Genomic DNA, 16,870 nt, shown 5'->3' with positions numbered 1-16,870 from the left:
CCAAAGTCTCCTAAACTAAGATTTACTGATTGTTTTTATTTTTTTGATATCAAAATATGGATTTTAAGAAATTAAATTTGTTTTTAATTCAATTTCGCAATTCTTTATGCAAGAGCATTCAAAACTACTGTTGCATTACTATTATTTAGTTGGAATGTTACATTCTCTTAATAAAATGTTAATATTTAACCAAGAGTACATTATTTTCTTAAGGAATTAGCTCGTCAACTAGACTAAGAAATCTCTGTCAAATTATAAACAACAGAAAAATGAGTTGGCGCCTAATCAATCTTCCAATAGGATGTTAACAGATTAGGTAAAATTATATGCAACCCTATTTGTGACGGTTCTCCGCACTTCTTTGTAGGATCGCCACCTTCAGCACGATTCCGAGGCTTCGATTTGGGCGTTCATTACTGATTGACACCTCGTGGATATTTTTCGAGGCAAACGAATCAAAAACCCATCTTTCGCTTTTAAAAATACATATATGATACGATATGATCAATTCGTTTTTAAGATTTTATGTGGAACTGTCTCATCCAATTTAATCGAAAAGGACTAAATCGTTATGAAATTTGGTAGGAATAGAAGATGATATGCCCATATAGCCTAGATGACGTCTAAATGCATTCTATTAATTATAATTATAATTGATCAAAGTTATATTTTTTGTGCTAATTTACTAAATTCTTCGACTTCATCGAATTGTAGTATCACATCAAAGCAATTAGTCTGAGATACTAACGTCTAAACTTTTTATTACAAAATGTTCAATTGCATCGAGTAATAGAGTTTAGTGTTGAGTGTAAGTGTGGAGAGAGTCCATATCTGCAAACATATTTTTAATTTTATTTTATTTTTATCAAAATATGATTTCTCAGAATAGGGACATTTTAGGTATCAAGCTTCATTAGTACAACCCGGAACTGGCCGAACGGTCAATATGCATCATAAAATAGGGAAGTTAGGCTTCAAAATTTAAATTTTTAAGAACCTATACAGCCGAAGATTCCAAAAAAAGTCACAATGCCAAATCTACGCTCCAAAATGCATCTCACCCCAATACCTGCACAAATAATAGCATAGTTCTACAATATTATTTAATAAATTTGTTAGAATACTCCCTTTAGGTTCATCCTATAAGTGTGGCACTATCCGGCTTAATATTGGGTACTTTTCTTTATCATTTTGCACTCCTTTGTAGAGTCGAGGCCTCAAAGCCTCGTTTTTCTATGTTTTTATTTATTTCCCCATTTTCTTTCCAATGAGACTGTGTTCCCGTTTCATTTTCATAACATTTAATACTGTACAAATGATTCTGAGATGCTAAATACGACGAGAGTGTTCTTGTAAATTCTAAATTAATGAACTCACTCTACAATTCCATTTATCCAACACACCACATGCCAATATATTAATAATGATTGAAACAACTCTAATTAGCTAAGTGTGGCTGAAAGGGAAGTGATATTCATTTGGTCACCGAGGTTTAAGCGTTGTTAGGAGGTGTTAACATTTTTGTGGAGGTCTGCATGGCAACATCTTATTCTTTACCGAGTTGTCACAATCACGGCAGGTGCCGAGTTTTACCTAATACTAGCACTAAGTGCCGAGCATTTAGGCTCGAATGATCCTACCTACTTAAAAGATAAAAGGGTGCTCTTGGTGGTGGGGATTTAGGTACAATACCTGTAGCTGACAATATTATAGGAACTACAACACCTCGCTCGCGATGCCAAATTTCTTTGATTTGTCGAGCCAGTGGCTTATAGTTCACCTTCTTCTCCACGTATTTTCGTTCAATGTCGCTACTATTGGGGATAGCAACATCAATAATATATGCGGAACCGCCCGTGTTGTGCGTTATGTGGCGATCAATTAGAGTTGCCGTGCATTTCCTATGACTTTTATTCATCGATCCGCTCTCGATCTGACTTCACTTCACTCAGAGGATTCAAAGATCAATCCTTCAAGTTAAGTGGAGTCAGCCCACAATCTACCTTATAAACAGCCACGTGCAAGGACTCGCCTACTCTTCCCTGTAAAAATAAGCGCGTAGCGAGGCGACGTTGAGCCGCCACGTCTCCGATGTCATGAGGCAGGTTCATCCGCTCCACGGCAGAGTTTGGATGATGTAGTCGGGATTTTTATGGTCTACATATCCGCCGACGTACATTTTCCAGTTCGATTTTCGTCCACGACAATATTCCCAATACATAGGCCAGTGAAGTGATTGCAAATACATTCAATGTGCTTATCTTATTCTTCCCCGTGAGATTCGATTTCAGTATCAGCTTCTCCCGTCGCAGGAATTAGGGCAGCAGAGCATCGTCCAGATCACCACCCCAAGCATGAGTTCCTTACCGAATTCTTTAAGTCTTTCTCTGTCACAACTTAGATGTGGAAGTCACCAATGATATGTTGGGCAAGTGGTGCGTGATGACCTTTACGGATGGCTTGAATTCGATACTTGGCTAATCCAAATTCGATCCAAGTATCATGGATAAACGTCATCTAAGTACTTCAAGTGTATCAGCTCGCACTTAGCAAGTAGGCCATACTTTATTGCAAACCCATGCACTCCAGCAACATTCAGTAACCCTGAAAGTAGGTTCAGAGTCATGCAAAGCCAAAGGTGACGCAACGAGTTTCCTTGGAATGTGCCTCTCCGTATACGAAAAGGCTCTGAGGCGTTGGTACCCTCGTCGGATGAATGCACTGATTGATTGGTATGCCACCCTTCCATGACTATCGTCACAAATTATTAGTTTGGAATCAAAAGCTGAAATTACTGCCGGAGTCAGGTCCTGACGAATTTTTAATAATAATAATCGTTGGCACAACAATCCATATTGGATCAGGGTCTTGAACTGTGTTAGAGCACTTCATTCAAGACCGTAACGGTACACGACAGTACACTGTAGGAGACAATGTGGTCAGCATTGCGCTCGACCAAGATTATTACCTTGATTTGATTCAGGTACTCATTTACAGCTGAGTCGACTGGTATCCGACGTCAAGACACGATACAAATCCCACTGCCACCAGCGAGATTTAAACCGCGGTCTTCCTTATGACAACCCAGTGCTCTAACCACTGAACTATTCGGACAAGGAATTTTTAAGGTTTTGTGTAAAACAACTGCCTGTCTGTCTAGCACACGTACGTCGTTCCCAATAATCAGTATTGCGTCCCTATTGAAATAATTGGCACTGATTTTCTTTAATTTGATAGAAATCTTTTGTTAAAGATTCAGTTGCATCTTCTTTAGTGTGAACCCGTGGAAATAATATATTCTTCCTTCATAAGCGTTTAAAGTTATGTATGTCTATTCCTCTACCATACCAGATACCCAGAGTATTAACTACTGCCGAGATGTTTGTGAATCATAGCCTATTTGCAACCTTCGCGTACTTTTTCATTACTTTTATAAAGGGAGCTATCAGGTTTCGAGTTTACTTTCCATTTTTGCTACCGAAGAAACTGTGAAAATTGTCGCGTGAGTTTACGCCGTTCGTTTCCAATTCTGGCAATTTTGGTTGATCTTTAATGAAATCGAATTTAGAATTGTGGATACTGTCGCTTGTGCGTGGTCCGGATGGAGAAGAATTAAGTCGATTAGCCTCGTTATCGTCTACATCCTGAGCAAGATTCCAATTCAGATGCTGGACTCTGCAAAATACTAAAATGGCTCACTATACAAATTGAAGAGAAATCAATGGAACGGGAACGTAACGAAATGCTCATTGCATTGCTATAGTCCTTTCAAAGCTTCTTGAAAGGGTATGGGAAAATTTATTGCGTGCAATTCTCGTCGCCTTAGCTCTAAACTGAAAATGATGAATGGTGACAAGTGGAATCTTTCGAATAGCAAGCGACTGTTTGCTTGAAGGAATGAACAAAAGTGCCTTAAGCAGGAGCTGGCACTTATATGGTTATAGGATTGGATATAATGACCCTAACATGCTTTTTAATATATGAACACTTCTGATAAGGTGAATTGTTCCATTAAACCATTTTTGCCTACATGTGGATCACAGGCAGCGCCTCAATTTCTTTTGTAAGTATTAATAGCAATGATGTTCGGAACTCCGCTAGAGCCCGTGTAATAAAACTGAAGGCCAATTTACAAGTATCTTCTATTACATAAAAATGGATGTTTGTCATTGGTAGATCAAAACCGTTCAACCAAACGGCCTGAAAATTGGTATATATACATCTTTTATAACGGAGAAGGTTTTTACGCTATATAAGTTCCCGTAACTCAGCACTAGATGGCGCTTCTAGACCAACTTCTGTGGCAACCCAAACTGAGATTTCACCGCTTGGAGCGCTGCTCGTCGCATGGGGACAACCGCCGTGTTCAGTTAGTTAGAAAAAGTCGTTCCGTCCGTCTTGTTCCGTTTTCAATAAATTTATGTTTTACGCTGTAGTTAGTGTTTTATTATCGCGCTACTACAATTGGTGACCCCGACGTGATTTTCGGAAGCCGGTGCGACCCTTGTTTCGGAAGTTCCGAATTGTGAAAACCGCGTTGTAATATCTGATTCGAATCGTGCGAGTTTGGTCAAGATGGCTACCTACACCAACGTGCATACCGAAGACCCGGACGAGACGCGGGCAGAAAACTGCGCTAGCCCCAATCCATTTATAGCTCGTCAACCCGTGTCTCAGTTCGTCGAAGCCATACATAACTTAAAGCTTCCGAATTTTTGGAGACAACGACCACAATTATGGTTCGCTCATATTGAATCGCAGTTCGTTGTGAACCGCATTTCAAGCGACAACAACAAATTCCACGCGGTTGTCGCGGCGCTCGATGCCACCGTCATGGAGGAGGTAGCTGACATAGTGGAGAAGCCGCCTGAAGTAAAAAAATACGACGAAATCAAGCGGAAACTCATCATCAGGTTCAGTGAGTCACCAGAAAATCTGCTAAGTAGGGCTCTATCGGAGTTAGAACTGGGCGATCTGAAGCCGTCTAGCCTGTGGCGTCAGATGCGGAGTATGGTCGATGGTCAGCTTAGCGACGATACGCTAAAAACGTTCTGGCTAAAAAAGCTGCCAAGCAGAGCGCGTGAAATCCTAACGGTAGCGACCAACATCGACGTAGACGCCCTGACCGAAATGGCTGACAAGATCATGCGCGTGAACGATTCACACGTGGCCGCCATCAGTTCGTCCGAGTCTAATGAAAACCGGTTCGAACGAGAGCTTGCGGTCATCAACAAGAAATTCGAGCAACTAACGGCTGAACTACGAAACAACCGACAGAGACAACGATCTCGATCTCGCTCTACGGGACGGCGACGAACAACCAGCACATCGTTGCCATCGTCACCCGGCGCCAACGATATTTGCTACTATCATCGCCGCTTTGGCAACTGCGCAAGGAATTGTCGTGCGCCATGCACCTTTCGCCAACCGGAAAACTAATCACCTCGTCGTCACTTTCTGCGGTTGAGGACGACGAGACTCCATCAAACCGCCTACTCGTAAGAGATCACCGGCATGGATTGCGTTTTCTTGTCGATAGTGGAGCCGACGTCTCAGTGGTTCCGATAAAGATGTTTCCGAAAAACACTAGGCCGTCAGATGTGAAACTGTTCGCTGCAAACGGATCTCCCATCGATACATTCGGAGAAAAGCTTCTGAATCTCGATTTCGGACTTCGACGTGCCTTCAAATGGAAATTTTGCATCGCCCGAGTCAACCGACCGATCCTTGGGGCAGATTTCTTGCGACATTTCGGATTACTTGTCGACATCAAGAACAAACGACTGTTAGACTCCAACACATCCCTCAGTTCAACAGCATACCGATTCAGAGGCGCCGATCCGACAATATCAACGATCGATCCGAACAACTCTTACCATCGACTTCTAGCACAGTTTCCCGAAATAACAACGACTGTTTTGCCGCCTACGACGATCAGCCCGCAGGTATGTCATCATATCATTACAACCGGACCACCGGTTTCGGAAAAACCCCGACGACTGCCTCCCGACAAATATAAAGCAGCGAAGGCCGAATTCGAATATATGATGGAAAAAGGCATCTGCAGGCCATCGAACAATCCGTGGGCAAGTCCATTGTTGCTAAAAGCAAAAAAATCTGGCGAATGGCGTGCGTGCGGTGATTATCGCGGTCTGAACAAAATCACCGTGCCCGATAGCTACCCGGTACCGCACATCCACGACATCACACAACATCTCACTCAGTTGACTGGATGCAAGCGAACACGTAGTTCTCCGTATCACCCAGCGGCCAACGGCATGGTAGAACGCTGGCATCGATCCTTAAAAACCGCGCTTATGTGCCACGAGAATCACCGATGGGTTGAGACTCTACCAACAGTATTACTCGGCTTACGGACATCAGTAAAATCCGACTTGAAATGCTCACCAGCCGAACTCGTATACGGCACAACACTTCGCTTGCCTGGTGAACTATGATATTTCTCGACACCGAAATGCAAAACGATCCGCAGATATTCGTCGAAAAATTCAGGCGAGATATGCAGCAACTTCGCGCCACACCGGTCGAACATCATAGAGCAGACAGCATGTTCGTCTTCAAAGATCTGTACTCCTGTACGCATGTCTTCCTTCGAGACGATACCTCACGGAAGCCGCTACAGTGTCCTTACATGGGACCTTACGAGGTAGTAAAGCGAAATAGCGATCGAGTGTTTACGATACGATGCAACGACAAAACTGTTGTCGTATCCACCGAACGACTCAAACCAGCGTACACAATCCGTGAGGACGACGACCTCATCGAACCAGCTATCATCCAACATCGAAGCGAATCACAATTAACAAATCGACCATTGCGAACATATTCTGGACCGAAAAGCAAGAAAGTCACAATCGCTCAATGACCTCGATCATCTCGACTATTGACAAACGAATCGCAAACAACATTCTGTCTTGTGGACAATCCATCATGTGTTCGCTAGGAGGGGGATAATGTGGCAACCCAAACTGAGATTTCACCGCTTGGAGCGCTGCTCGTCGCATGGGGACAACCGCCGTGTTCAGTTAGTTAGAAAAAGTCGTTCCGTCCGTCTTGTTCCGTTTTCAATAAATTTATGTTTTACGCTGTAGTTAGTGTTTTATTATCGCGCTACTACACTTCTACACCGTTAATCCGCTCGCCATGAAAACTGATATATATATATGTTAATGCGGTTTTTCATAAAAGATATTTTAGTTCTATCCCCGTTGATGTGGCTTGCCCCTAGACGGCTCTGCAAAGAATCAACGTATATCCCTTTCAATTAGTCGTGATGACAAATAATCACTGTGATTGGTGGAACATTAAATTCTGAAAATTATTGAAAAAAAATATCAGACATTAGAAGATCAACTAGACATGCGCGACAACTGTCAACCAGTGCAGCTGCTGAAATATCTGAAAAACGATACTTATGGCTGGAACCGGAACGAATCAAAGCCTTTACTTGACAAGCTGCTAAACCATAAGAAGAATACGACCCACGCTGAAAATATGTTCGGAATACCACAAGAGCTGTCGAAACATCAGAAAGCAAGATGCACGATTTGGCAAAACAAACTCACTATTTACAGCATATTTTGGAATACAACGCACGCTTTCAAGCGGCGTCGTTTGGAGCGACGAATATTGTAAAATATTATAATTTCACACCCACATTTAAAGTGAAAAGGCAAGTGTACCCTCAAATCGGTTCACTTTTTCCAATTTCTGAAGAAAATCCGCAGTTTTTGAAAATGTACAAAGGCACAAGAAGATCTTCCGAGTTCAGTTAGATAGATATAACAAGTCGGGCAACCGGAAGCTCGTAGCTTCAGATATGAAACGTTTAGTATGCCTCTTCTGTGACTATATTTGAGTGGGGAACTAACCCATTTGCACGTAGCCCATAATGTATATGCATTTGGCATGTCAGACTACTCACTTAAGTGTGATATTGATATTTAGTACTTTGGGTTGCAGTAAATTTACGTAGTGAAGACAACTTTGAGCAACTGTAACTTTGTTAGTAATAGTACGATTTTGATCAAAATTGGAGAGATACTTCGTGCTATAATCTATAATGCTGCAAATTTTTATAACCCTAGGATAAACATAAGTGAGGTTTCTAGTCGATTTCCCCAAAAATATAGTAATATACTATTATTAACTTAATTTGAGCAGATATCGATATGTGGAAATTATTTTGAAGTCTGGAGGTAGCTTCAAGATTTTTTTCAGATTTTTCAGTTGGGTAGTTTCTGAGAATGGGTCCGTTAAAGAAATCATCTCTTTCGACCCAGACAGACATTGAACCAATTTAATAAAATGAGAAGAGACAGACAGAACTTCGTATGCAACCATGAGTTTGTGGCAACGTGTCCGATTTATCTACTTACAGTTTACAGAATTGTTGGTGTCGCAAGTTTCAATTGATGGAAATATATGCCACAAGAAACCTAAAGTATTACTTATTAACACTACGAGAGGGAGGTTAATCTTTTAGTATGAATACACTTACTTCCCATAATATATTGTAACAGTTGAGAAAATTCGCGTAGATTGATAACATGACAAGGCAAAAAAAATGATGTCTTGAAAAGTTTATAAATTAAAAATAAGCTATCGTCCTAAGGTACTCGATGTGGCAGAGAGTGCTTAGCTAACCTATCCATCGAAATACCGCCGGTAACAACTAGTTTAGTTGCTCAGAATTTGAGATAGAATCTGGCATCAGCTTTAATTGATATAACTCCAAAGTACAATATAACAAAAGGTGCTGATCTATTAAAGTCCCGACGCATAGACTCCCTTCAAAAATAATACTTTTGAATTAAAGCTTCTTGGATAAACCTTTTATGAGTAAGTTAGATACATAGTAAGGATGTGCTTTATGAAGTATAATGTCGAGTGGAAATCACTTAACGGCTGACTGTAATGTCCTCCTCCCGGAGGGTTTCCTCGTGGTGTTGGAGAAAACCGCCAGTTAAAATACGTTCTTCGTTGTCCACAAGTAACACTTTATGATTTGAGAGTAAATGATATGCAACTCTTCTATTCGAAATTTATTCACTTTCTATTCATCCTGTTCCCTAGTCAACATATTAGTGGAAGGAAATAGAATTTCACTAAATTAAAACTAGCATTGTCCGAGGCTATACGGTATTTCTATGAGTGCCACAATTAACGAAAAAGTTCGCCCTAAATTTTCGTTGCTCTTTTCATTTGACTTTGCCCGAATTTGAAGAATCCACCTAGTGTTTGCATGCTTATATCTTCTATAGCAACCACTCTACGGGCATCAAACGCGATTTCTAAATATAACTTATTTATTCGTTATGGTTCAAATTACCCGAAACCCTCTGCTTGTTACTAGCTGAATAACCACACCAAATAATTTACCTAGAATAGAAAGTTATTTTTTTCTGCAAGCGCAGTTTCCATGGATATCTTCGTCAATTAGAATATATGCAGCTTATGTGACGCCATTATTTTTATGACGTACTCAAGTAACAAAATACGTGAAAATCCATCGAAAATATTCGTTAATAAAATAATATAATATGTAATGATGATACCTTCATCCTGAATCAAATTCATTAAAAAATGTTCAACCTCCCATAAGAGGAACGATTTGGGTAAATATAGATTCCTTTCTACGCATGTGAAAAGCTCCTTCGCTCCTTACAATTGAGCCAAAGGACTCCTTCAAGGAAATTCATTCGACTTACATCCAGCATACTGATATAAGGCGTACAGGTGTTCACAACTTATTGATTCTTCCACTACCTACCAAGTGAAAGTGTATACTGGTAAGCAACGTCTTTCCTCTGTTGAAATTCATCCGCAAGAATAAGTTGATTGAAATCAGATCCTTAGCGTGCAAGGCGGATCCATGACCACGAGAAACAACAGCAAAATCCGCGGTATCATTTGCTTAGGATTATATTAGGTGAATTGAAAACATCCATTCTCCGATTACTGAGCAAATTTTTATAAAACAACTAAACCACCGCAATTTTATTGAAAATTTGTGGTTTTCCAAAGGATTGGAATTTCATTTAAACAAAAGAATTCTGTTGAAATATTTGATGTTATTTATTGCCATTGATTAAACTTATTTGTCCAGTACCAAATGTTACATTATTAGGGACTCACGTATAGACTTATATTTACTTTGGAACTTAACACTCAAGTTTTGTCTTACTCAGTAACATCTTCTAAATCCCTCGATAATGAGTTCACTCAACCTGCATTACTGAGTTTTTTTAGTTTACGAATTTAGCCACGTGCGGATGTTCACTCCATGAATCAGTAGAATCTATAACTATAACAGACGGTAGTGTTCATCATCTGTTACTTGGAAGGTGTTACGCATACGTGCCACCGCAATTGCCTGTAACCCTCTTATATATGAAGCAAGGGCTATTTTTATTTTTCCCGCATTGTATTGTATTACAAGCATCTACATTGACCCGAAATCTGCGAGCTTATTGCATAATTTCCATTGAATCCTGCAACTCATTTTACATAACTAATTTTTCAATTTTCGTATCAAATTTAGAACATGTTGGTGAATCAATTGCAAGCAAGGTTGAACAAAGTTCATTTTAATCAAAAAGTCTTCACCATGCACGAGTTTGCACGGGCTCACGAATACCAAACTTTGTTCCGGATATGTTTACTTGATTGGAAGGGCATATAGAGCGTCTACCGTATATATATTATTATATTTCTTCCCAAACAAATTGTTTAAATTGCAACGTCTCGTTCTGCTTTTCACGCAGTACTATCCATTCTTTTCTTTAACTCAATTCTAATATCTTATTTCCTGACCGACCTAACATCATGAATTTACCCTAGAAGTGTATTTTATTTGATGGTCAAACCCAATAAAAAAATAGTAAGCGATTAACAGTTTACCTGTACACTTCCGTGTAAACGTCTCTCATATTTGAATCGCCATCTTCTTAGTGGCCTGAACTGCCGTCCACGCCCATGGGGCTTCATCTCCCTGTTTTGACAAAGGAGAATTTATCAAAAAGATGAATAACAATTGATAAAGGATGATAAAGGCTCTAGAACAACTACGTAAGCTAAATTTCCAATTAACATTCATGAGAAGAGTAAAAGCTCGGTGGGCAAACTATCAATAACTATACAATACAACATTTCTCATATCGCTGCTGTTAAAAAGGAAGGCAAAGGTCCTCAGAATCCACAGCCCTCGGTTGTTGTGGCAATGATTATTATTATTATACAGCACAATTGATGTTCAAACTGTAGTATGTATTGTGGGAGCTCGCTTAGAAAGGCGTCATATAAACCTGGTATAAATGTAACACAAGGAACTTATTAAGAGATTTTTTTGTATAGCCTGTCAGTGACATCTGCCGTGGAAAACACACGATTTTTACTGTGCACCAAAAATTCAGCTCAATTTAACGAAGTTATAAAAGATAGATATCACTTTGAAATTCATGAAGATTAAACAAAAACTAAATACATATACAATCGAAATTTTCGGAATGGAGAAGCCCTACGCATAATAATAATTTATTTCTTGTATTTGAAACTCACTTCACGGAGAAGAGAAATACATCCGTCCCCATCTACCACATCTATGATACTAAACACTCTGGGGAGGAGGCCATAAACGGATCAGCAATTATAACTAAATGTGAGCTCAAACACTATCCACTCCAAAGGATTAGTAGGGACTTTATTCATTATCATTATCATTAACCGTTGTTCGATCTCGACCTACGTTAATAATAAATAGCAAACATTTCAATTTTGCACCGAGGTCCACCAATTTGATATCCCTAGTAACTGCCTGATGGCCTTGCTTAGCTCATCATTTCAAAATGTTCATGGTTTTCATTTAACCAGTGCTACTGGTGTTTTTAAGGTTTTGTGTAAAAGAAAACCTTATTAAAATCGAGTCGATGTCTATCTGTCCGTCGGTCTGTCTGCCTATTTGTCACACCCGATTTTTTCGGGAACGGCTGAACCAATTGTCACGAAGTTTGGTGAGAAGATGTGATCTGTGAATTCCTTTACGCAAGTAGCGCAATTTTATGTTGAATTTGAGGGAACTCACCACCCTGGCTATGAGCCACCTGCAAGTATGCCGCGGTCCTTCTACTTTCGGCATTATCCTTCCCAGAGCCATACTCGTGGTGGATGTTTTTTCGCAAGTATGCTCTTTGTGCTCCATAAAATTGAATTTTCCGTTTATCATCACCCCCAAGTATTTGATGGCCGGCTTGGAAGATACGATTCCTGATTCTAAGGCAGGCATAATTTCTCGTGCGGCGCTTAGTGATGAGGACCGCTTCCGTCTTTACCTCCGCGAGTGCCAGTCCAGCACTCTCTAACAGCCTCAACAACATTGATTGCTTCGCTTGAGTACAACTCAGCATCCTCGAAATGCTTTGCGACCACAACCAGTGCTATATTTTCGGCATAACCCTCCACCGTGGCCTTCTCCGGAACCGGAAGGTTAAGTACATAATTATACATGATATTCCACAGTAGGCCCAGTACAGAGCCCTGTGAGACACCCACGGAGACAGTGTACTCCTTGGGTCCCTTATCGGTATTATACCAGACTGTCCACTCTTGCAAGTAGCTATCAAGGTTCCATTTGGCCCAGTTGAATGCATTCCTCACATCCAGGGTCACCACCACTCAATATTTACTGGTACAACCCCTTCCGTGAATTGCATTTTCGGCCAAGCCAGTAACCATTTTGAAGGTATCAATGGTTGATCCAGTTTTAAGGAACCCATACTCCCTATCTGGCCCCCTTGACTCTCGACGACTAGGAGTAATCTATTATAAATAACCCACTCCAACATTTTTCCCATAGTGTCTAAAAGGCATATGGGTCTATAGGGGGACAGTTCTCCTCCGGTTTGCCAGCCTTAAGCAGCAGCACCAGCTTCTGCCGCTTCTATGGTGCAGAAAAGATACCCTCGGACATGCAAGTTTCGAACAGCTGCGTGAACATATCCGGTCTATATTTGACGGCAATTTTGAGCGGCTTATTCAGTATGCCGTCCAGACCCGGGGCTTTGCTGTCGTCTATTCGACTGCAGATCTCCAACAGCTCGTCCCTGGTAACTGGTGGAATCGACGTCACATTCGGGGGGCGCTGGAATATGTCAGTACCCCCTCTTGCTGCGGAAATAACCCCTGGATTATTTTCAACAAGAGCATAGTGCACGTAATCTGCGGAGATAATCGGCCTCTGAAACGTCCTGTCACGATTTTATAGGTGCTATCCCACGGATTTATGTCCGCCTCCAAGCAGAGCTCCTTAAAACATTCCTCTTACTCTACTGGATGGCGAGCTTGAGGTTCTTGCGGGCCTCTCTATAGGCATGCTCCTTTTGATCGGTCCTACCTATCGCCCTCTAAGCCGTTCGTCCGTCTGTCTGCCACACCCGATTTACTCAGAAACGGCTAAACCGATTATTACGAAATTTGGTGGGAACATGTGATGTGTGTATCACTTTACATGCAGCGAGCGGCGCTATTTTGTGTTTAATTTGAAGGGGAACTCCCCATACATGCGAAAGGAGGGTGTACATTTTCTTTTCACAGAACATGGTCATGTGGCTCATTTGATATCCCCCAATTAGTACTTTTCGTCACCGATTTTATTTCTGATATTAGGTAAAACATAAGGGAGATAGGCCACAAAATGTGTGCCCCAAACAGTGAAACAGGGCTTGTTCTCAATCTGAAAAAGTGTGGTGTATTTGAAAGAAATCTAGGCCTCAAAATGCATCCCGTTTCGATATCTGCACAAAAATGCTAATAATAGCATATTTTGGAAATTTGCCAGAAGCCTGCCTTAAATTCATCACAGTACGATTTGACGTCAGTATAGATGATAATGTCGGACACAATCGAGAAAAGTTTGAAGGCAATCCGACTATTATTAACAAAGTTACAGAAGGTCAAAGTTTCGCACTTCAGGTAAATTTATTGAACCCAAGGCATGTATGCTCGTCATGCGGTAATAGACAATATTTGCTTATTGAGGCCGAACATTTATATATTTATATCATTGATTTGTATGTACATATGTGTATCTTGGGGTTTAGCAAAATATGACGGAATATTTCGTACTCTAAGCTATGTAGAAATGGAAAATTATCATAGCGAGTTTCTCACATAAGATGAACACAAAACCTTTATACCCGAAACGCCCGACTTCCGGTATCCCGACTTATTTTTATTTTGTTTCTGATCATTTTATGCAAGGAGCCAAGTTATATCTCCAGATAGGAATTTACCCCCTGCACCGAGGAAATAAGGCTGCGCAAACAACAAATTAAAAACTTTGACTTCCTCTTTACACAACTAAATTAATAGTAAATACGGCCTAGATTATTTTCAGGTCCCAGCAATGGTTCTTTTAGTTTAGAGATTCAATGTCTACTCGAATTTGAAGCTATGTATGGTCAGCATCAAACAAAAAATGTTCTTTACAAGAAAAACTTGGAACTTGGGGATGAAGTCCCTATCAATAGGTGGTAATTAAGCGAATTATTCTTTGTGGAGTTGTAACGTTTATTACACACATTTCAAACCTTGATGAATTAGAAACTACTTAAACTATAGAAGTCATTTAAAGAACAACCACATTTCAGTTTGCGATGTTCAATTTCTTACAATACATACCCCTATATAATGTTAGGAAACAACAGCTAAAGCCGACAATTGTTCACCGAGAAACTAAAAAGACATGATCAGCGATTCTTAAAAAACTCTTACATGAAACTCAGAACAAGCCTGCCCCTCGTTTCAATCATTATGAGAAATCACTTCTTCCATGGAACATGGCCAGGAATCTTTGACTTAATATATTTTTGGGTTTATATCACGTCAATCTGATTTATTCAAATTTGATATACAACCAATGCTTAAACTTATCCTTTCACACAGCTCGGCTTCAGAAGGACCAGAGCCAACTCGCGCAGTTTCAGGTAGTCCTGAATAGAATGAAGACAATTCAAAAATATTCAGAATTCATTGATGATCGAACATATGTCAACGGATAAGCAGATTATCAGTTTTTAGATGAATTCTTTGAGTTATTGTCATTGAAATTTTCAGTGGCTTTGGAAGCTGTCCTACACATCACAAGGCTTAAAAAAGATACAGACAAAGTTGATGGATGTCATTAATGGGACAATTTTCTCCTCCCCTCATCAATTGTGTTCTACTTAACTTAAGTTGAATTTTAAAAATCATTCAACTGTGGAAATTAAAACTGTCTAACTTACCTGCGCCTCGTTGACACAAGTGTATATTGGGAGCCACAAATAAATTTGATAGCAGTTTATAATGTCTAGCAACGTATTGTATGAAGCAACCGCGCCTATGTTTCTCACGACAATTCAATTCCGTTTATTCGGCAATAAATTTCTCAAGATAAATACCGCCGCTCGACCTGACCGATTTCTATAAAAGGAATGAACCAATTTTCTTGTTAGTTAAATTGTTTTTTCAGGCAGAGAGCTAACTCGAAAACAATAGTTGAACGCGCTATGTTAGGTGAAGCATTCTACTAAATTTCGCGCACAGTCGATTTTAGTATGCACTAAGGCAACGCAATTAATTGGACGTTTATGACCACTAATTTAAGTTAAACATGAATAGAATCCATAATATTATTAGGTTGCATCATTTCGTAAAGTTACCTTTGCGTACGTAATGCTAAGAAAGCTATGAAAATGTAAATCAAGTACAGGGTAGGCCATGCTTTTTTTATAAAATTTTAAATTTGTCACAACACAACCTTTTTCGCGAAATAACAAAACAAATAGAAGCCCGCGTTGCACTCTACACGCGGAACCACTTCATATTTGCCAAAATTATTCTTGAATTCTTCTTCTTCTGTCTGTCCGGATACGGAACGCCTGCAGCTGGTACGTATGAACACTCGCATAGTAAATATATGAAAGAACACTTTTGTTTCTGAGACGTTCTGTACTAGACACGCTACCTGCTGGTAAATATGAATACTTCTGTGTGTGCTGTGTCTGACACGCTCCGTGCTGGATACGTAATGCTGGCTGCTGAGGAGTGTGAATATTCTTTAGCTATGAATGACTATTTGAGTCAAATCAGGGTAATAATCATAGCAAGCGAAGTGCGTTAACACGCTTTAAGGCTAGATCCAATGAGATGGTTGTACCAACAGTTATTATCAAAGACAATGCAAAATACAAATGCATCTCAGATGAAAAGAAAATGCATGAACAAAATCATTTGAATTTGTATTCGGCCTAATAAAAATTTATTTTGTTAAGTTTTGGATAGATGGGTTGCCAGAGTTGATGATGATAGAAATTTCAACTTATCATGCACTAATTTTCACTTTCACATTTTCTATGGTGAATTGGCAAAAATTTTAAGAGATACAAGTTAGAACTGTACCTATAACAATAAAACTGGCATTATCAATGCTAATAGCCGCTATCTTGATAAGAAAGATTGTTGCTAGGAAATTTCAATTTGAAATGCCAATGTGCCATTCAGAACAAAGTTATTAAAACTAATCAAACAAATAATAAATCACAGCATGTTTCCATAGAAGTTTCATTCAAATCCTCAGGCCACATCTCTTTATTTACGATGATCACAATTATCATATAAATGAGCAATGATTCAAAGAGATAATTTTTCAATGAATGGACAATTGAATGAAAGTACATGCACATTATATATGCATATCTCAATTTTGAAATTACATTAATATTAAGATTATACTTAACTTGCATCTTTTTTGTGAAAAATTTGGAAATTTAGAATATGCTGAAATCATGGAATCCAATATAGCAGATATTAA

General features: G+C 39.6%; 2 protein-coding genes and 1 long non-coding RNA gene across 3 annotated transcripts in view; 2 read left to right on the top strand and 1 right to left on the bottom strand.

Annotated features, from left to right (window-relative positions):
* The window catches only part of LOC119659018, a 172,087-nt gene that overhangs the window by 133,137 nt on the left and 22,080 nt on the right, over nucleotides 1-16,870 (top strand). The window lies entirely within an intron of this gene.
* Nucleotides 4,834-5,439, top strand: LOC119660104. Its single transcript, XM_038068483.1, has one exon. The coding sequence runs from the start codon at nucleotides 4,834-4,836 to the stop codon at nucleotides 5,437-5,439; it is 606 nt and encodes a 201-aa protein (XP_037924411.1).
* LOC119659020 lies at nucleotides 10,355-15,435 on the bottom strand. Its single transcript, XR_005250314.1, has 3 exons — nucleotides 15,303-15,435; nucleotides 10,924-11,014; nucleotides 10,355-10,859 (listed from the first exon to the last, which is right to left on the bottom strand). It is a non-coding gene; the product is annotated as an uncharacterized LOC119659020 (long non-coding RNA).

This window comes from Hermetia illucens, chromosome 6 (assembly GCF_905115235.1).
Source record: "Hermetia illucens chromosome 6, iHerIll2.2.curated.20191125, whole genome shotgun sequence".
NCBI classification, from domain to species: Eukaryota; Metazoa; Arthropoda; class Insecta; order Diptera; family Stratiomyidae; genus Hermetia; species Hermetia illucens.
Note: the sequence above shows the minus strand (reverse complement) of the source record. Positions and strands in the feature narration are given on the sequence as shown.